The sequence below is a fragment of the Pelodiscus sinensis genome, chromosome 3, assembly GCF_052426305.1.
Source record: "Pelodiscus sinensis isolate ZL-2025 chromosome 3, ASM5242630v1, whole genome shotgun sequence".
NCBI classification, from domain to species: Eukaryota; Metazoa; Chordata; order Testudines; family Trionychidae; genus Pelodiscus; species Pelodiscus sinensis.
In genome coordinates this window covers 171,996,057-172,017,329 of record NC_143054.1, presented here as the reverse complement: position 1 = coordinate 172,017,329, position 21,273 = coordinate 171,996,057, and the positions used below count along the sequence as shown (strand labels likewise).

General features: G+C 40.8%; 1 protein-coding gene across 8 annotated transcripts in view; it reads left to right on the top strand.

Annotated features, from left to right (window-relative positions):
- EML4 (EMAP like 4) overlaps nt 1-21,273 on the top strand; it is a 261,344-nt gene that overhangs the window by 203,110 nt on the left and 36,961 nt on the right. For all 8 annotated transcript variants that reach the window (XM_006133977.5, XM_075925435.2, XM_006133978.5 and 5 more), the window contains 7 exons: nt 6,777-6,926; nt 8,379-8,448; nt 9,855-9,965; nt 12,848-12,943; nt 15,989-16,123; nt 16,351-16,486; nt 20,718-20,869. In XM_006133977.5, the coding sequence (XP_006134039.1) occupies nt 6,777-6,926; nt 8,379-8,448; nt 9,855-9,965; nt 12,848-12,943; nt 15,989-16,123; nt 16,351-16,486; nt 20,718-20,869 (850 nt within the window). The remainder of the gene's footprint in view (nt 1-6,776; nt 6,927-8,378; nt 8,449-9,854; nt 9,966-12,847; nt 12,944-15,988; nt 16,124-16,350; nt 16,487-20,717; nt 20,870-21,273) is intronic.

Here is a 21,273-nt window from a genome sequence, read left to right as displayed (position 1 = left end):
AGAAACAGACTTCATAAATTTCCATGCACTGCACAGTCATATACTCCTGGATTTATTCTTCTTGGAACTAAGTACTTCTTTATTTTAACTGGAGGTGGGAGAAGGGGATCTTTTAAAAATTGTTGCATTAGAATACGATTTCTAAAAAGCAAGGTATTGGTTTCACACACATTCATGTAAACTCTATGTAAAGAAACATTGTGAGAGTTTATTTTTCTCTTGTATTTTAGGAGGTTTGGTGAAGTGAATGTTGCTGAATGTAACCCCCAATCTTCTGCTATGTTAATCCACAAAGCAGACAGAGGAGCATGAGCCACAGAGTGCAAATTTCCATACATTTACATCACCAATTCACTTGGACCCTCAAATGAAGGGACTTTCATCTAGGGGTTGATTGGCTTTATGACATGACATTGAGGATGTATGTGTGAAGAATGAAGCTGGTTGACATGATGCTGGTCTCCGTTTTTCCATCAGCGTAGACTAGAGCACTCTATATGCAGCATCATGGGTTTAGTCTGTTGTGGAAAATGATGCTGAATGTGATTTGTCCCGATCGGCACTGACTCTCGCATAAAAGTTTTGGTCAGCATTGTATCCGCTAATTTGATTCTTTTCCATCATATTCATTGATGTGAACAATTGTTCACATCTGTCAGGTTGCCTGCCAGGGACCAATTTGTAAGGACCGGTTTCCTAGCACTACACACTATAGACATCCTGTCATAAGATGTATCATCTTAGCAAAGTGAACTTAAACCTACATTCTTTCTTTTTGTCCTGCTGAATAATAGATAGCTTAAAGGCCGAGAATGTGAGTGCTTCAGAAAGGAGAAGCTGTGGAACCTGCATCCACTGCAGCCCTTGAGTTATGAAGAGGGAACAATCAAGTGCAGAGAGGGAGAAAGTCACTACAGGGCAAGCAACCAAAGGAAGGGGCACCACGCTGGTTGAGAATAGTTCCCAGATGAAGCACAAAAGGCACCCCAACAGACAAGAAGAGCTCTATAATAGCACCTCTGAGTCTCAAAACTTCCCCATTTGCAAGCATCGCTTTTGTGTATAACAAAAAAGAAAAGCTTTTTCAAATGGAGAGGGAACAAACAATATACAAAGAGTAAAAAAACAGTCTGCAAACAATAAACATCCATTCTACAATACTTGGGGCAGTGTTCTTCACATCAGTTTCACATCTTATTTTGGGATACTCAAGTGGACAAATGTCTCTAATACACCACTCCTCTTTTCCCTTCACTCTACCTCACTCATGGTTTGTTGTGCAGTCAGCAGTGTCCCAGAAACCAGTGGGTACAATCCAAGTGATTTCATCCCCATCTCCTGGGTTTGGGCTAGTGAATCCTCCTGCTTGCTGCTTCCTCCATTGCTTGTGTTTTTGCTGTTCTGCTGTGTCCTTGAAATGGTCTGATCCAATCCTACAGCACCGCAGCTACTTAGCCCACCTATTTGTAATCCCAGGTTTGCTAGGGTGAGGAAGCTTTTGCTGCTACATCTCTTATCACATTGCCTTTAGCTGCAATGTTGTGTTCTGAGGGTCTGCTTCTTAATAGATTTCTTAATTATTTCACTGCTGATCTCTTCTCTGTGTTGCATTCCATTGCAACACTGCTTTTCCAGTGTTTTCAGTTCTGGCAATCACTGAGAAAAGACAAAGTCTCAATCATCAGTTCCATTAAGAAAAGGGTAGATAATAAGAGAGAAAATATAATGCCATCAGGTAAATCCCTGGTATGACCATATCTTGTTTGTGATTCCAGTAGCCCCATCTCAAAAATGGCATATTAGTGTTGGAAAAATTATAAAGAATGGCAACAAACATGATTGGGCTAGGGTACGGTTTCATATGAGGAGAAACTAAAGAGACTGGGATGATTCAACTTAAAAAAACTGATGACTCAGGAGGGATATGATAGAAGTCTATACAATCATGAATACTGTAAAGAAAGTGGATAAGGAAGTATCCACTTCACATAGCATAAGAACCAAGGCTCGCCTAATGAAATTAGTAGGCAGCAGGTTTAAAACAAGGAAGGAAATACAGGCAGTCCGCGACTTATGCGGATCCGACTTATGTCGGATCCGCACTTACGAACGGGGCTTTTCTTGCCCTGGAGCTCGCGGGCGGCGGGACCGCCCAGAGCGCAGCGGTCCCGCCACTGCGTCCTCCGGGGCGAGAAAAGCTGCTCCGGGTCTCCCTGGTGTGCTGGGGGGGACTCCCCAGCACAGCAGGGAGACAGGAGCAAAGCCACAGAGGCGGGGGACCCCGCCGCCTGTGCGGCTTTACTCCGGGGCAAAGGAGCAAAGCCGCACGGGCAGTGGGGTCCCGCCACCTGTGCGGCTTTGCTCGGGTCTCCCTGCTGTGCTGGGGGGGGGGGGGCCCTGCTAGTGCGCCCCCCCCCTCCCCAGCAGACCAGGCTTTTGTTGTGGACGCCTGGAGTAAAGCAGCTGAGGTGCTGCGGGGTTGGTCCTGGGGGGATCTACCCGGCAGCGCCCCAGCTGTTCTGTCCCAGGCTCCAGATTCAGCCGCTGTTTAAACTGATCAGTGGCTGATTCCAGGAAGCTGGGGGCAGAGCAACTTTCCGAGTTACGTACAAATTCAACTTAAGAACAAACCTATAGTCCCTATCTTGTACGTAACCCGGGGACTGCCTGTACTTCTCACTGCACACAGTCAGTCTGTAGAACTCATTGCCGGGGAAGTTGTGAAGGCCAAACCTATAGCTAGATTTAAAAAAATAAATAAATTCATAGAGGATACGTCAAAGTTTGTTGGTCAGGGATGCTACCCTGTGCTTCTATCCTATCTTCTAGGATGGTCAATATCAGATACTGGAGCTGGATAAAAAGGAATGAATCACTTGATTGCTATGTTCTGTTAATTCCCTTTGAAGCATCTGACATTGACCTCTGCTAGAAGATAGGATACTACCTAGTAAATTGTATTTTAGGTTTGACCCAGGGATGGGCATTCTTGTGTTCAATATTTAAACACTGGAGGGGCAGAGTACCTGGGACCTTCAAGAGTCCTGATCACCCGCTCCAACTTTCACTTTGATGTAGCTTGCTACTCTGACCTTAGCAAGTTACGTTAAAATTAGTGACCCCTTGGTGGAGACATAGTATATACAGCTCTCTGTCCCGTAGTCATACAATAAGGATAATAACATTTCATTACTCCTGAGACCCAGATGTAAATTAATTTTAATCTAAGACAGCCAAAACTGATCATATTGTCTGTTGGCAAAATAGGTGTGTTTAAATATGGTCTGCTCCTTTGGTCCTTTTCTCCAATTCAGCAATAAATGGCAGGAGAGAGCTTATTCAGATCACGTGCCTGCACTGTTACCCCAGCACCATTCTGTGTTGTCCTAGCAAGAAGGAAAAATCAGAGGGACACTCTAACTATAAAGGCAGAATAGTATTCAGAGCATATTTCAAGAAAAAAAAATATAGCTTAAGACTAAAGTTTGAAAAGTTTGATTGCCTGTTAAATTTCATTTTAGGTGCTGGTTGCTCTCCAAAGAGCTCTGGATGGCTGCAGTGAAATGGGCTTCCCTTACATTTTGTATTTTCTCCTCAAAGATTATTGTGAGTCAGAACTTCTCAGCTACAAAAATAAACTGCCTGGGCAAGAGCAGGTTACACTTATTTGACAGGGAACTTTCAACTGTTGCTGTCTTCACATGCTGACGTTCGGTGCTACACATTCAACCAAACATTCTTACTCTTAGTTAAAGTCATGTCAGGTCTTCCCAACAATAGTTGTGTCTTGCCCAGAGGCTACTTCAGAGCTGTTAATGATTGGCTGTGACCTCATACCTTCTTTCTCCTTCTCCCAAGCAGTTCTTTCTCCACTGAGAGCTTCTGACACCAGCTTTCTCTAGCAATACCTTTAGTTTTAGCATCTTCCTCCTTTGCCTGATTCAGGTCAGTGAAAAAGACTCCTATTGATTTCAGTGTACATTGGATCATTTTGAATGGTGGGATAGTGAGTACATTTTCCTGTGGCTCCTTTTGTAATCTCAGCCAATTTTTGACCCATGCCGGTGCTTCTGTCAACTGTTTTCCTATACGGACTTTGATAGGGTCCTGCATATAATATAATTATGCAGCTACATAATTGTAGATTTTTTTAAAACTTCTGCATAACTGTTTCAGAACCTCAGCTTTCTTTGTGGTTAAAAGAAAAAAAAAAGCTGTAGCCATGATAGTTCCTAAGAAAATCTTCAAAAGTTACCTCTCTGAATCTGCAGACATTTTGAAATGATGTGAATTAGTAGGTTCATCTCAGTGAGCTATTAACATTGAAATCAAATGAAAATTGTAATGACTACATACTGCTAAACAGTTTAGCAGAATAATATTAATACTCATATTTACTATTTTTAGACTACAGAGTTATTGAGGAGGGTTTGGAATACAGTCAGAAGAGTGGATTGTGTGTACATTTCCTAATAAATTAAAATACCTCTTCTGTAAAATTGAATGTCACATGTAGCGCATCCGCCTGCAAAGAAGGATTGAAAGAAATGATATATCCCTTTTTCCATATAAAAAATCTCAGCCTTTTTTGAATGCACAGAAAACCATCTCTTACAGTTTCATGCACACCAAAAGCTCAACTGTGTCTCCGTTATAGCTGTCAAACCTAGCTTTCCCCGATGACTTATGTAAAATGCCTGTTTATACCATCAGGATTCAAAACCCAATCTGCTAGGTCACTGATGTCCTTAGTTGAACATTCAAAGGTGTCAATCCAAATAAACCTGTATCATTATGCTCCTTTACTACACAACAAAGATCTACCCATAGATTTAGAACAGAGCTCTTCATTGCATGGTAAATAAATGATGTTATGACTGAACTGTCACCATCAGTTCTGGAAGTTCGCAGCTAGTCACTTCCGTATTTGGCTTTTCATTAAATGCCATCAACAGAGAAAATGTCTGTAATCTGTTAATTTCCTTTTCCCATCTCCAACTGTCTAGCAGAACAAAATACTATTGTTAGGGATGTTTAATATACTGTGGGAAAGTACATTTAAATGGGTAAGGACATTTGTCTGTTTAGCTTTCATAATTTAATAAGCTCATCTGAACAGTTCCTCTGCTGTATTGCAAGTCCACTAGGAAAGGGAGCTCAGGCTGCCAGTTGGACACATCACCTCTCTTCTTGCAAGGCACTGCCACCACTGTTACTCAACCTAGCTGCCCTCTGGTTTTATTTTTAAGGAGAGTGCTGATGGTTGAGCATTCTCTGAGCAGAATCTTTGACTCTGAATTTCACTTCTTGCCTGCCTCGTTCATCAGAGCACACTCTTGGAGACCTTCAGTAACAATGCTGCAAGAGTCTTTTAGGGTACATCTACGCTGCAATAAAAAAATGCAGTAAGTTTCACAGCTTGTGTCAATTCAGTTGGCTTTTGTTGTGTGGTAAACATGGCAGTATAGGTATTTGAGCTCGGCTTGGAGCCTAGTTTCTGGCTATGTCTAGACTGCAGGCTTCTTTCAGAAGAAGATTTTCCGGAAGAGATCTTCCAAAAAGCTTCTTCCAAAAGAGAGAGTCCACACAACGAAAGTGCATTGAAAAAGCGATAGCATCCATACTGAATGGACTGAATGTAAGATGTGATTACTATGGACTGAGTGGCCATCAAGGCACCTGTGCTTTTTCCTCTTTCCTCTTCTTTCAAAAGAACTCCCTCTTCCCCATCCACACCCACCTTTTTCTGAAAGAGCTCTTACCTGAATGAGGATTACCAATGCTGCAAAAACTCCTCTGTTTTTTCGATTTTCTTTCAGAAGAATGCAATTGAAGTGTGGACGTTCCTCAAATTTTGTCAGAAAAACGACAAAACTCTGTAGTGTAGACATACCCATAGTGGGGAAGGTATTTTAGTAAATAGGTTTTTAAGGTTTTATAGATGTTTTGTATTCTGGTAAACCTACTAATTTTTAATTGTATATAATGAACCTAAGGGTTACAGATAGGTACATTAAATAAACATACCATATATATATACAGGACACCGAGCAGCTATATAGTAACTAGAATTAATCACTACTGAGCTAGGTTGGATTTGGAATAGGTGAAGTTCTATATCGCATCACAGGCTGGCCCGCTAGATCGCTCTCAGCTCTCTGTTTAGAAAGGATTGGGTACATGTGCCTATCGAACCCAATGTTGTTCTTTGCTCTTAATTTTTAATGACCTTTTCATATTTAAAAGTTACATTTCAGGAAAATGAAGCTGCTTTGCAATATCTTTCCTTTTCCTGAGGAGCATTTGGAAGTTTCACACACTTGTTTTAAGAGGCCCAGTGGAACTGATATACTTGTGCTCTGGAATGCAAAAAAGTACAAAGTCTGCTGTCTGATGCAATTCTGTTCCTGTGAAACGCGTTAAGGCAGTACAGTGAGTGCTCTTATTACCTAATGAAATTTCATATTTACAGTTTATAAACTGACACTGTTTCATGCTTCATACTTCTGCATATTTTTATGTGTGCTTTCCTTTTCTATTAATGGGCACAACTTACAGCAACTTGTTTCCCAAACTCTCTTGCATGTGCAATATTTTTGTAAAAGCTATATATTAGTACAAATGAAATGCTGCTTGATGAGGATGATGTCTGATTCAGAGGTTCACCAGGGAAATTAAAAAGGAAAAGGTATTAGCATTTGAAAACCCCATGGGAAAGCCTTTTTAAAACTGATGTTTGTAACCTATTTTATTAAAAACCTTGACTTTAAAAAAAGATATGGGTATCGTGGAAGAGATTGTCGAGCCAATGTATACCTTCTTCCTACTGGAGAAATAGTATATTTCATAGCATCAGTAGTGGTCTTATTTAACTATGAAGAGAGAACACAGCGACACTACTTGGGTCATACAGACTGTGTTAAATGGTTGGTATATAACAACTGAATATAAATGTCTGCATGTGTGGGGAAATATACAGTAATTTACAATGATGCAGCTTCATATTTACTTAATAGCCTCAAACTGAAGGGGTATTTGTTGCTTTATTATTATGTAGTCATGATTGTCATTTTTATCATTTTTCCATCACAGCAGTGCCTAGAGGCCCTGATCAGAGCTCCACCCTATTAAGTACTGTACTAACACATGACGACAAGATAGAGAGTTTATAGTCTTGGATTTAAACAAAACGTGATGGGAATACACAGTTGGGGGGAGCATTGTAGTAGAGGCAGGACTATCAGCATAAACTATTCAACATAGTGGTCTAAGTCGTCATCAGCCCAACCATAGCCAGAAGGCAGTGATTTGCAGGCAGTATGGTAAAGGTAGGTTTTAACGAGGAGTTACAGAAGTATAAAGTTGGGTAATGACTTACCAGACTTTGTTGTAGGGTTATTCCTAAGAATTAATGTATAGCTTGGTACTGAGCACAAAGATGCTCATGTGGAAAACAGGACAAGCAGACAGTCTACGAGCAGTATTATTAGTAGAACAAACGCAATGATTGACTTTGTGATTAGATGTTTTATTTGAAAAATAATGTAATTGGTTTGTAACTTGTTCACTGTAATCACTTACTATGGCCTGGATACCTCCCATTGTCCTCTATACATTCAGTCAGGATATTGCTCTAGACTGATCTTCCTGATCCATCATTCTGACAACATCAACCCTCTGTTTGCCTCCCTCATCCTACAATGGGGGGCTCCCTCATCCTACACGGAAAGTGGATGAGAACTAAGTCAAAGATGAAACCCAATTACGGGCCTGAGCCAAGGGCAGTGTGCTTTCAAATGACTGTATCTGTGGTAATTTCCACCTGCTTGAAAGCAGTATATCATGCACATGAACAAACCAGGGCTTATACCACATTAAGGATTTTCACAAATGTGACTTCATAGGTGGCTCGTCATCAATGGCAGAAATATTTGACTTAGGTGTAGACAATCCCTCAGGGTCATGACTCCAGTGGTCTTTCTGGTTCACAGCAGCTATATGCAGCCGTACATTTTGATAGTCATAAATAGATCCAGATACTTGCCAAAGGAGGCTCAGCTGTTTAGAGAACACATATCTGAACTAGTATGACTAAAAGACCATTAAGACTGACTCATTGAAAGTTTGTGGCACTTATGATCCTAAATTGTCATTTTTTTTGAAAAAAAATCAACTTAGGCTCCTAAGTCACTTAAATGCTTTAGAAAATTTTACTCTTTTCTTTGCTCCTGTGTGCAAATTTTGTGTGAAACTTCTGTTCACACAAATAAAAGGACTACAAATGACCTCTCACTTTGAAGGGCTGAGGTGACAAAAGCAGAGCAGTAGAATGTGGAATATTCCTAACAAATATCTTCCTTGTTGACATTATTTCTTAGCCTTGCAGTTCATCCAGACAAAATTAGGATTGCAACAGGACAGCTAGCTGGAGTGGATAAAGATGGAAGGGTGAGTAATAGAGCTGCTGAGGAATAGTATCTTGTTTGAAAATCAGGATAAAACATACATATTTTATTTTTTTCATTCCTCAGTCACCTATTTATGATTTGCGTGTGTGTGACATTTAGATAAATATTTAGTTTTCCTTTTTTTTTTTTTAAGGTAACAATGAATTCCTCTAGCATAAGATCATGAACACAAAATACAGAACTGCACATTATAAAGATCACAAGTTTATAAAGCCTTTTTTATGTGTTATGCATCACATATTTCTGCTTCTCTTTCCCACACAAATGTGGAATTTGCAATCTGTGCAAGAGGGCCACTGGATTTCCACACTTAGTCCAGTCAGTCTTCTCCCCAAGGAAATGAAAGTCTTATTCAAATTAGAGGTCCATTTGTACTCGAATGATCACAAGAAAAAAGAAACTTGAACTTATGAGCTATGCAAACCTTGAGGTTTTGACAGGCTGCAGTGCAATTTCACCCAGTTGAGTGAGAGTGACCATATAACAGTCCTGTGTATGGCTGTTAAACTGGTCTATTGGAATTTAAATGATCAGTCATCTTTACTAAGTTAATATAGCTAGTAGCAGAATTTTATGATGAACATGCTCCAAGTATTAGATGCACTGTACTTAGACTCTTCAATATATACCATTTTGCTGCAAAGAATAGTTGTGACTTAGTCAGTATGATTTACAATTATGATTTCCATTGCTTGGTCATTGAAGTCATCCTTTTAAAAAAAATTTTTTCAAAATCATGATTTATTATCTTTTTGTGGTAAATACGGACTTTATTCTTGAGCTGTAGTAAGCCATTCCATCATGGCTCATGATTTTATCTAATATATATGGAACCAGTCATGTTTGAGCTTCAATAGCTCTTGGAGGAATCATCACTATGGAAAAAGTTGCAACAGGAAGGGGTGTGCAGGTGATTCTAACTTGCATCAAATATGACTTGATGCCAGGATACACTGTGACACTGTTGAAAGTGCTATATTTGGGATTAGATAAAACCTAGGCTTTGCCAGAGGCTCTATCTCATACTCTATCTCACACACACACTGATATTGGCCAAATTTTGGCTCCGGATATTTTGTTTTGCTCTGTGTTTTAAACTGTGCAACGCTGCTCTATTTCCATACCAGAAGTAATAGGTGATGAGATCGCAGTTCAGAAGTCTAAATCTTGCCTAGAATCCTTTGAGATTAAAGGCGCTATATAAAAGTAAGATGTTATTATATATGTTATTATATAATTGTTTCACTTCTGTCAATATTTACTTCCCAGGTTAATCATTCGTAGTGTTGACATCAACAGAAGCCAGTATCTGCTTAATGTAAGATTAAATCTGCATGTGACACTTTAGCCTTCAGTAACAATTTTTATCAAATTGTTTTTATTTAGCCGTTACAGCCTCATGTTAGAGTGTGGGACTCAGTGAGCCTGATGACACTACAGGTTATTGGCCTCGGTACCTTTGAGCGTGGAGTGGGATGTCTGGATTTTTCAAAAGCAGTAAGAAAAAAATTGCATTTTTAAAAGTAATTTACCATACTGTATGCAAGCCAGAAAGAAACGCCTGTAAGTGTTATATGTATTGTAATTGTCTAGTTGAACTGTCTTGAGACTGAAACAGTGTTTGGAAAATTAACTACATTGCATTAAAACAACTTGGAAAAGCTCCAGGAAGTTACACGTATGAGCTTGTGGCAACAAAATAGCACAGCCAATAAACACTTCACAAGAAACACATAGAATAGAAACTGAGAACACTTTACTGCATTTTCTGTTTCAACACATGTTGAAAGATATGATTATGTTAGGAAGTTCATGAAGATTAATCTTGGTGAGTTCTGATGCAAAGTATTAATTTTCTCTCTCTGTTGTTGTAGTAGAGGTTCGTCTTAGGGCAGGAAATAACAAAAGCATGCTTACATTTCCTTCTACTTAAGAAATGTCTTATCAGCGCCTCTCAGTAGCATGCATGAATGGTTTAAATATTTGGGCTCTGTCTAGACTACATCCCTCTTTTGAAAGAGAGATGTAAATTAGACATACTGAAATTGCAAATAAAGCCGGGATTTGAATTTCCCATGCTTCATTTGTATAATCGCGTTATGGCGTTCTTTTGAAAAATGTTATTTCGAAAGTGAAACTGCGGTCTAGACTCGCTTCTTTCAAAAAAGAAAAGCCTTTTTCGAAAGATCCTGTAAACCTCATTTAAGCTATGTCCTCCGGAAGTGACAAAAAACGTTACAATTAAAAAGAATTTATTTTTACCTGCTCCGGCATATTGTAGAAACAAAGTACAGGTTGAACCTCTAAAATCGGCATGCTGCAGTCCAGCAACATCCATGGTACAGCAGGACCATGAATGCTCCTGGACCAGAGAGCCTGGGAGCCTTATGGTAGGAGGGCCAGCAACTCGGCTGGGGGCAGCGGCAGCATGGGGCTAGAGGCAGAAGAAGCATGGCCACCCATGGCAGTGCGAGGACAGAGAATCCTGACAGCCTGTGGCAGTGCAGACCTGGGGAAATCTGGCCACCTGTGGCAGCACGGAGCCAATGGCTGGAGAATCCCAACCACTTGTGGTGGCGGCTTGAGGCTGGAAAACCCAAGAGCCTGCAGCAGCACAGATCTGGGGAAACCTCAGCGAACGTGGCACCATGGGGCTGGGAGTTTGAGAACCCTGGACGCCCATGACAGGCCAGGGAACCAGTGGCGGCAGGGCGGACATCCTGGATTGGGGTGGGGAGAATAGAGGAGGCAGAGGGCCAGGTGGCTCAGGGCCAGTGGCAGGGAACACCTCCCCTGGTCTGGAAAAGTCTCTTACTCATGACCAGTCAAGATCTGAGGTTGCCAGGACCAGAGAAGTCCAACCTGTAGTACAGTTTAAGACAACACCATTTGTTCCACCAGCTCATTAGTGTATTCAGTTATAGTGCACACAGCTGTGTACGTGCAATGTAAATGTCATATATTCATAGCGTTTAGAAGGCCTCTTTTGATACCTTTTTTCTCTTGTTTGCTAAAAAGTAGCGAAAAAAATTCCATCAAAAAGTCTTAGAAGAACAGTAAAGGCCAGCATCCATTTTTGTCAGTGCCATTTTGCAGCTGCAGTTTACAGCAATTAGAGCCACATTTTCAAGTAAGCCGTAATAATCTAGCAATAAAACACGGTTAAAAAAATCATTTCACATCCCAAGTGAAGCTGTTGCCAGTACCCTCTTGCACTGCCTTGTAGGGACAATAAACAGCAAGTATCTCAGGACCATATTTTTCTATAGATCCTACCAATCGTAATAAGGGCAATACATCTAATCAGTGTTAGAATAAATCCTCTTAGTTTAGTTTTGTACACTTAGCATTATGTTTCAAATTCACTTTTAAGCAGAAATTATAATGCGCTGTCATTTAAGATTAAAATTTTAGCCACCTGGAAATTGTCGTAATTTGTTAATGAATAGACACAGGACTGTAGGAACCACATTTAAAAGAAAAGGAGCATAACACCCCAATCTATTCACCAATGGGTATTTATATGCCTGAGTTTTATGTTGTGCTACAGTAATAATGCACACCAGTGTTCGTTTGTAAATACTAAAAATTTTTGCCCTGAGGAGCCTGCGCCAATTCTAAAACTTGACCCTAAATATAGGATTTTCATTGATTCTTTTTATTCAATGAATTCATGTTGTAAAACATTTAAACTCTTTACCGTGGGTAAAACTTAAATGAGAAGTGGTCTGTGACTGCGGAGGGAGAACAACATTTAAATTTGATTCCTAGATATGCCTCAGTTTCCCTAACTTCAAAATGGAGCTTCTATTAGTAATTGCTGTGAGATCTAAATTAAGAGCATAGTGATAGGAAAAAATTAGTTATCTACATGGCTTTGGAAATGTAACATAATCAATATGCTCAATGTTAATATTTCTGTTGCAATTCAAGAAATGAACCAAGAGAGTCAAATGTTTCATATGGAACGGAAAAGGAAAATATTTCCCATGGGAAGAAACAAGCGTGGTAGATGACATAACATTTTGTACTTTATGCCACCAATACAGTATTGCATAGTGTTAAAAAAGTATTAAAAGTAAAAAAGTATTAGGGAGAAAGCTGACAAGGCCCACATTCAGATTATACCAGAATGCCATCTAATGTGTGTATTTGTGTGTTTTGGGAAATTATACTAAGCTGAATTTAGATTTCTCAGTTCTAAGTATAAAGGAAAATATCCAAATACATTAAACGTTTGCTTTTTTATACAGAGACAGTGTTTATTTATGGATTGTAGTGATTTTGAAATACAGTACTACTGTGTTTGATTTTAAATCATACCTTATCTTACTTTAAAATCTGATATGACAGTACTATCTGTGACTTTCTTTTTCAAGGATACAGGCTCCCATTTGTGTGTGATTGATGACTCTAATGAGCACATGTTGACTGTATGGGACTGGCAGAGGAAATCAAAGGTAGCAGAGATAAAGGTAAACAGGACACGGACATTCAGAGATATAATTTGTAGAGGGGATATGTGGTTTATTCTTATTTGGCTATCTGTGCATGCATTTAGTGCACTGATAGGCACAAATCCAAAGGACCTTTTCTACTGCCTGAAAAGCTCCAGCATATAGTATAGTTACACCACTGTGACAGACCGGGCCGGGTCTAGGCACAGCTGAGGGCATCTGCTCAGGGCGAATTGCTCAAACTCGGGGCTCCTTACAGCCCCAGACTGGAGACCTTCCCAAACAGGCCACAAACCAGTCCCACAGAGCGCTTCAGCTGCCCATCTGGCCAGCCAGAAGCCTCACTAGCAAAACCCCTCTGACACTCCAGCTCTTCTTATGCCCCAATCAGTCCCGGGCCTAACACACAGGTGAGGGGTTTTAGAACCCAAGCTCACCTACCCCCAAAGGGGTTCTTCCGATCCCAAGAAACTAGCCACAGGTCCCAGTCAATTTACACTCTGGATCTTACCCACAAGACCACTCTGAGCCAATCTGTTAGAATCTAAAATCAAAAGGTTTATTAATAAAAGAAAGAAAAGCCTGAGAGTAAGATTGTTAAGGAGAATACATTACATGCATCGAATCCCCAAGTTCTCAATACAGGCTCTTAGCAGAGATGTTACAACTTCTGTCTTAAAAGTCTCTGGTGTACATCCTATGTCAGGATGGGTCAGGGTTCTTCCCAGCTCGTTGTTCCCTGCAAGGCTGCATCTGGGATCAGGAGATGATCTCAAGACCAAATGGAGTCTGCCACATGGCATTTTATATCCATCCCTGGTCTCTTCAAGCTGGAATGAGTCACATGGCCCAGGGACCTATCCTTGTGTCCCAAGCCAGCAATCATTATTCTGGCTGGTCTACAGGCATCCAGATTCATTCCTTAGGTGTGTCTTTGGCACCTAGAGATCTGTTGCCCCTGGAGCCTCGCTAATTAGCATAGCCATTGAACGAACATTCCTGTCACATTGCCTCAGACGGAGAATTTTCCAGCATCAACACAGAGTACATATTTATAACTCCAAATACAGATATTCTTCAAGTACATGAATAGCATATACAGAATCAGTAGAACATAAGCTTTCATGTGACACCTCACATGACCCCCTTTGTACAGACTTTTGGGGTAAAACAGCTCTTCCCCTATGGGTGCAACAGTGATCTTTAGAATCCAATAATGTGACAACCACCCATAATATTTTCTTGATTTCATATGTGGAGACATGAATATTTGTACATTTTTTAAAATAAAAATGTGTAAAGGGTTTTAAAATATAAGACAGTTAAAAGCAAGTGACTCTTTAGGGAGAGAAACTGACAAGTATCAGCATGGATATACCTCTGATACTTGTCAGATACCCCTCTGATACTTGTCATTAATTTTTTTTCTCTTGGAAGTACTGAGGATTTTGAGGGGCCAAAGGGCTCATAACATTTGCAGCTGATTTCTGTAACTGGCACTTCTGGGTTTAGCCAAAATCTACAACTGAGAATTTTTACTCTTACACTGTCAGCTGCCTATCACAGCTTTCCCATCCCCCAAGTCTCCAGCCCCAGCTACCAAGGTTCCTTCCCCCCAAGGCTCTGGCCCTGCTTTGCTGGCAGCCCTGGCTCCCAGCCTTCTGGGCTCTCTGGTCCAGCAACATCTGTGAACCTACTGAACCAGAGAGTTGTTATATGGTCTAAAATTTGTGTGTGGATGTAGATTTATGTACAGAGCATACATACGGTACATGCATGTGTGGTTTCACATAAACAGTGAAATATTATTTAAGTTATCAAAGGAGTCCAACAAAAATCACTATGGTATTCTAATGACACCGAGTAAAGAATGTATTAAATACATATGGGGATAGTTGGGGTACTCTCATGTGTCCTTATTCAGCAAAACATTTAAGCATATGCTTAACGCCCATTGAGGCCAATGCTTAAATCCACATACTTTGAGATTATCAAAGACCTGATGAAGTGCTTTGCTTAACTGGCACTGGAGATTGCCTTCTAAAGGTAGTTTCTTGTTCAGGTTTCACTGCACATAAATTAATTACTGGACAGCAGACTATCATCATCTGAAAAAAAATTTAAAAACAGAGAATCTGTTGTAAAATATCTTATTGGTAAAATGAAAGCTTATTCTAAAATTAATAATAAAATTCACTTAGCTATTGCTGTTCACTAAAGATCCATCCAACATGTGAAAAGTCCCAGTATATATGTATAGTGTCACTAAGGGGCTATATTTATTATCTGTGAGTTATGCAGTTTTTTCAGTGATTGGGAAAAATATTAAAGAGAAGGGGAAGGAGACACCAAAGAGAACTTTAACAGGATTTCAGAAAATAAATGAACTCAGGCCAAATATATTATGATTGGCTGAGTTATCTCCATCTTACTCCCATTAGCCAAAACAATGAGCTGTGCATATATGTCATGAAATCAGACAGCAACAAGTTGGGAGTGTTTTTACGATGCCTCCCCGTGCCTACTGTCTCCTGCCTGCCACTCTGTGCCACTGTCTCTGTGTCAGAGGCAGCAGTGTAGGTCAGCAGGTGGCTCCCCAGGAGCTTCTAAGCCGTCTCGCCATGTGTACTGGGAGCCTGTATACAACCGTGAACACTAACTAATGAGCCTGGGCTCACACGGTTACACTTTCAAGTCCCTAATATATATTTTTACTCACAATACTCTGTATCAGGGTGGGGGACCTTTTTGGGTTCGGGACCAGTGACCCACAGAAAAATCAGTTCGGGGCTGCACACAAATGAGAAGCAAGAAAAAAAGCACCCCTCACCAGCATGGGCTTCTCAATGCTGGGGGGAGCCCTGAGCTGCAGGAGGCAGATCCAGGCAAGCTGGGAGCTGCATCCAGCCCCCTGGGCCTAATGATCCCCTCCCCTGCTTTATATACTCCTTTATCTGTGTAAAATTCTTAACTGTATTCATATAAGAAACTGTATATGTAAAAAAAAAATCCATCTGAATAAATATTATGTTAATCTCATGATTTCTTTTATTGTTTCTGTAGACTACAAATGAAGTTGTGCTTGCTGTGGAATTCCATCCAACTGACGCAAACACAATCATAACGTGTGGCAAATCTCACATCTTTTTTTGGACCTGGAGTGGCAATTCACTAGCAAGAAAACAAGGGATTTTTGGGGTAAGAACTCCCTCCCCTCGCCCCCAGGAAGAGCTTCATAAATGAATATATTTCCTTTGAGTCAGTGGAGTGAGCCACTCATGCCAGCTATGAATTTGGAGCACCATCCTTGTTACACATGCTGGATGGAGAAATAAATGATGACAACTATGAACTTTTGTTTACTGAGGTGGGTGTGCATGTGTCTGCACAATTAAACTTGAAATTCTCTTGTTGTTCCATTTCAGAAATATGAAAAACCCAAATTTGTGCAATGTTTGGCATTTTTGGGGAATGGAGATGTGCTCACTGGAGACTCAGGTGGAATAATACTTATATGGAGCAAGACTACTGTAGAATCCACACCAGGAAAAGGACCTAAAGGTACGGTACTATCACAATTAGCCTTAGAGCATGGTGGTCTATAGAAAACATAGATACAAGGTATTGTGTTAGGATGGCAAATAGAAGAATAATCCCATCCGTAATATGTGCAGTGTTTTCTCTTTTGAATTTTACAACAGTTATTATCATCATTGATCTTAATGCTGAAATCCCCAGGCCCTGTGGCATGCAGGTCAGACTAGGCAATTTTAATAGTCAGTTTTGGTTTTACAATCTGTTAATATGATCTCTTTTTGCATGAAATGGATTGCAAAAATAAACCATATGAAAGTGTGTTAATTGGCTTGTCTCTTTTGTGTCACATGCATATGAAAATGCAATTTCAATCCCAGCTACTGCTAGACTCATTTGTTAAAGGCAGAGAGAAGCATTCTGTTTTATCTGGAATTGCAGCGACAGAAATGTCTACGTTCTTTTACTAGATTGTTAGAACTGCAGAGGATCGGACTCTTAGCCCAGGATAAGAATGACATATTGTGCCATGTGGAATTTGATCGAGAAATTCAGTGGCATAAATGCTTCCGTATGCAAAGATACCTAGCTTTTTGTATAGGCCCTCAAAACCTGCTTATAAATTTGCATAAATATTTGTGTTAAAAGTATCTCTATATGATAATATCATTTGCTTGTATTTGTACTTTCCTTGACAGAAGCCCAGTTTTAGATGGGCTGAGATCCCTCAACTCCCATTGACATGTCCACTTTACACTTTGCTAGAGCTATTCAGCCCCTGTAAGATTGGGTCCAAAATGAATAGAAATTATTTTGTTTTAATTTCTTAGCAATAAAAATGTACAGTTAATCAAACTTGTCCTCACCCTACAGTTTCTGGGTTTTTTAGGACTCCATGGACTACATTTGGCTCTTGAGCCATTCTTTATGCAACCTTGGAAGTCTTAAATGAAGATCCATCATAAAGGAAGCTTCTATTAAGAGGACCTTTGTGTAAGGGGGGAATAGTATAATGTGGGAGTAACCCAAATGATAGCAGTTTCTAGCTAAGCAGGTGCTCCAATCCTGATACTAAAATATACTTTAACCCACATTTGCTTATTTGGGTTGAACTTGATATTTACGTGAACATTTTGTTCAATTATAGACATATGGAGAAGTGGCATTGTTTAGCCCTCAGGTAGATATTAAATTCAAAGATAATTATTTTATTTGGCAGCTATTTCAAACATTCTGGCTTATACTGGTATGCCAGACAGTCGTGTTAAGAAGCAAATCTTTAACTGCAAATCTATTTTTGTAGATAAATATCTTTTTAAAAACATTAATTAAAATAAAAATATAATTAAGAAAGTATGAAGCATTTAGTTAATTGGATAACATCCATGCCAATAGCTTTTGCCATGATCATCTTTAAAAGATTTTTTCTCTTGATGGCAATGGCCTAATTTTCCAAGATGCCAAGTACCAGTAAATCCTGTGGGTGCTCAGTACCTTTGAAAATCAGTTCCAGATGTAGCAGGGTACTCTTGCCCACTTCATATGGCCTATATCAACATCCAACTGGCTTGAATTGTGTCTTCAGGTCAGGACTTTGGCTCATACAGAAAGGATTTGGTATTCCAGATATTTTGCTATATCAGGTCCACAGCACAATCTTCATAGTAGTACATATGCAAGGATTCATGTAGCTTTTGCCATGTGTCTGTGCAACCTCAGTCATGCTACAGGAATGCAGTCTTGGTCCAGCACTATTCTGTTAAGTTGTTGACTAGATATTTAGATTTGCTGCTCCTCACGTCACAATCAAGGTTAGTCAAGAAGTGTTCATCAACAAAAACTATGATAATGATCCTGCCCTGTTTGTGGTGAAGTCAGAAAATGTCAGCACCACATACCAGAATCTCCAAGATGCTGTCCACACTACAGAATTGACCATCTCTTGGAAGAAATGAAAAGTCAGGAACATTGGATCTAGACTACCAGAACCCACAGTGCAAGTGGATTTGTGCTAAATGTCATAATCTCAGAGATTTGACGTCTTTTCAGTCACTTGTTATGTTCAAAAGTGGCACTGCATGCTCTTTGGCCATGTCACATTGGGTTCTCAAACTCTTCATTGATGCACAACAGGGTGCATGCCCTGGCGCTGTCTGACATCACCCACAGGATTGAGCCTGGCCTGTAAACTTCACTGCATAGTGCCATGTGTGACACTGTCAACCGTGATCACAGTGATGAGCACAATGATCATTGGTGGTATGTGTGCTTGATTATTGGATATGCAGGTTCTTAACTTTAAGTGGAACTTCTCATGTACTAACGGTTCGGCAGATGCTTCAAGAAGTTACTGAACTGGGGCCTAACTGTGGGCTTTGAAACCTAACTTTAAGCAGCCCATTAAAAAAAAAAATTGGCCTCAATTCTGAACATTTTAACTACAGGCAGTCCCCGGGTTACGTACAAGATAGGGACTGTAGGTTTGTTCTTAAGTTGAATCTGTATGTACGTCGGAACTGGCGTCCAGATTCAGCCGCTGCTGAAACTGATCACTTCGACAGCGGCTGAATCTGGATGCCAGTTCTGACTTACATACAGATTCAACTTAAGAATCCCAGGCATCCCCAAGTCAGCTGCTGCTGAAACTGATCAGTGGCTGATTCCAGGAAGCCCCAGACAGGGGCTTCCTGTAGTCAGCCACTGGTCAGTTTCAGCAGCGGCTGACTTGGGGATGCCTGGGGCAGAGCAGCTGGGGTGCTGCTGGGTTGGTCCAGTAGCGCCGCCGCTCCTCGGCGCTAATGGACCAACCCAGCAGCACCCCAGCTGCTCTGCCCCAGGTGTTCTGATTCAGCCGCTGCTGAAACTGATCAGCAGCGACTGAATCAGGACTCCTGGGGCAGAGCAGCTGGGGTGCTGCCGGGTTGGTCCAGTAGCGCCAAGGAGCGGTGCTTCGGGACCAACCGGCAGCGCCCCACCTGCTCTACCACAGGCCCGGGGCTTTGCTCCACATCTCCCTGGTCTGCTGGGGGGGGGGCACTAGCTGCCCCACCCCCCCCCCAACAGACCAGAGACACGGGGAGCAAAGCCGCAGCAGCGGGGTGCCGCGCCTCTGAGGCTTTGCTCAGGCAAAGCCTTAGAGGCGCAGGAACCCCTCCGCCTCCCCGGCTTTGCTCCGGGTGTCCCTGGCCTGCTGGAGACGGTCCCCAGCAGACCAGAGACACCCGGAGCAAAGCGGCAGCAGCGGCGTGGTGCCGCGCCTCTGAGGCTTTGCTCTGGCAAAGCCTCAGAGGCGCGGGACTCCGCTGCCGCTGCTGCTGCCGCTGCCGCTTTGCTCCAGGTGTCCCTGGTCTGCTGGAGATGGTCCCCAGCAAGGGCACCCGGAGCAGCGTTTCTCGCCCTGGAGGTCGAGGTGGTGGGATCGCTGCGCTCTGGGCGGTCCTGCTGCCTGCGAGCTCCGGGGCGAGAAAGCCCCGTTCGTAAGTGCGGATCCGACATAAGTCGGATCCGCATAACTCGGGGACTGCCTGTATTGTTATTACATATTAATGTCATCATCTTAATTCAGTAAATTAGATAAAACTGCGCATGAAAAAGTTGTGAACTATAGCTGCTAAAGTTGATTTATAAAGTAATCATCCTACCATTTTCGGTGAATTCTTACTCTCTTTTGTTTGAAGAAGGCATGTAGGCACCGCTGGAAAATGATATTTCTCCTCTTTTCTGCTTCCTTTGCTTGGAACACCTATTAATTGAATTTCAAACTAAATCATAATTGGTACATAGAAAGTTTTAGATGTACCAACATCAATTGCCATGTCACGTGCTCTGGAGACCTCACCATAATTGATTGACTTCTTTTGTTCTCATAAGACCTAAATCAAGGATTTTTGAAGGGTGCATTTGCCAAAAGAATCATTTGATAACATGATAAATGTTTTCCTTCTCTGGTTCACAGAAGTAATTGTTAGAAGTTTCTCTTGCCCCTTTTGACAAATGCTTTCCCTTAGATAGCAACGAATTAAAAGAAATTTTAGTAACAACCTCACAAAATAATCATACAGATGTTTTATCATCTGTTTTTCTGTAAGAAAATGCTACCACCTTTTGTTTGTAGAACTCATTGAAACAGGCTCAGACATCCAGTAAAATTTGTATTTTATAGTGCCACTTAGTTCTTGTTCCATAATAAAAAAGTTTTGTGAAATCCAAACTGGAAAAAAATCAGTAGCATTCATTATATTTTTTTTCATGATTGTAGGTGTATATCAAATAAGTAGACAAATCAAAGCTCATGATGGAAGCGTATTCACACTGTGTCAAATGAGGAATGGAATGCTGCTAACTGGAGGTGGGAAAGACAGAAAAATCATTCTTTGGGATCATGATCTCAACCCTGAAAGGGAAATAGAGGTAAGAGAGGAAGCACAAATTTTCCCCCTTCCCATATACTTAAGTCAAGATAATGTACCCAGGGGAAAAAATAGGTCATCAGAGTCTGGGGTTACAATTATGAATTATTTTTGCATTACTTTTTGCTGTTTTCCATTTAGTAGATTTAAAAAATTATATAAATAAAAGATGTTAACACAAAGCTACACTGAGATTTAATTATAAGTGAGGTACAGGCACTAATCAGGAGGGGAGGATAAGAAATTTCCATTGTCTTCTCTGAGCCCTTCTTGACTTAGATTTTACTCATCCTTTTACCAAAAAAATCTTAGCACTATCCAACTTCCAGAATCCTGACAACAAAATAATCCCTTTGGAGATAGAAATATGATTCTGGACAAAAGCAAAGTAATCGAGATATACTC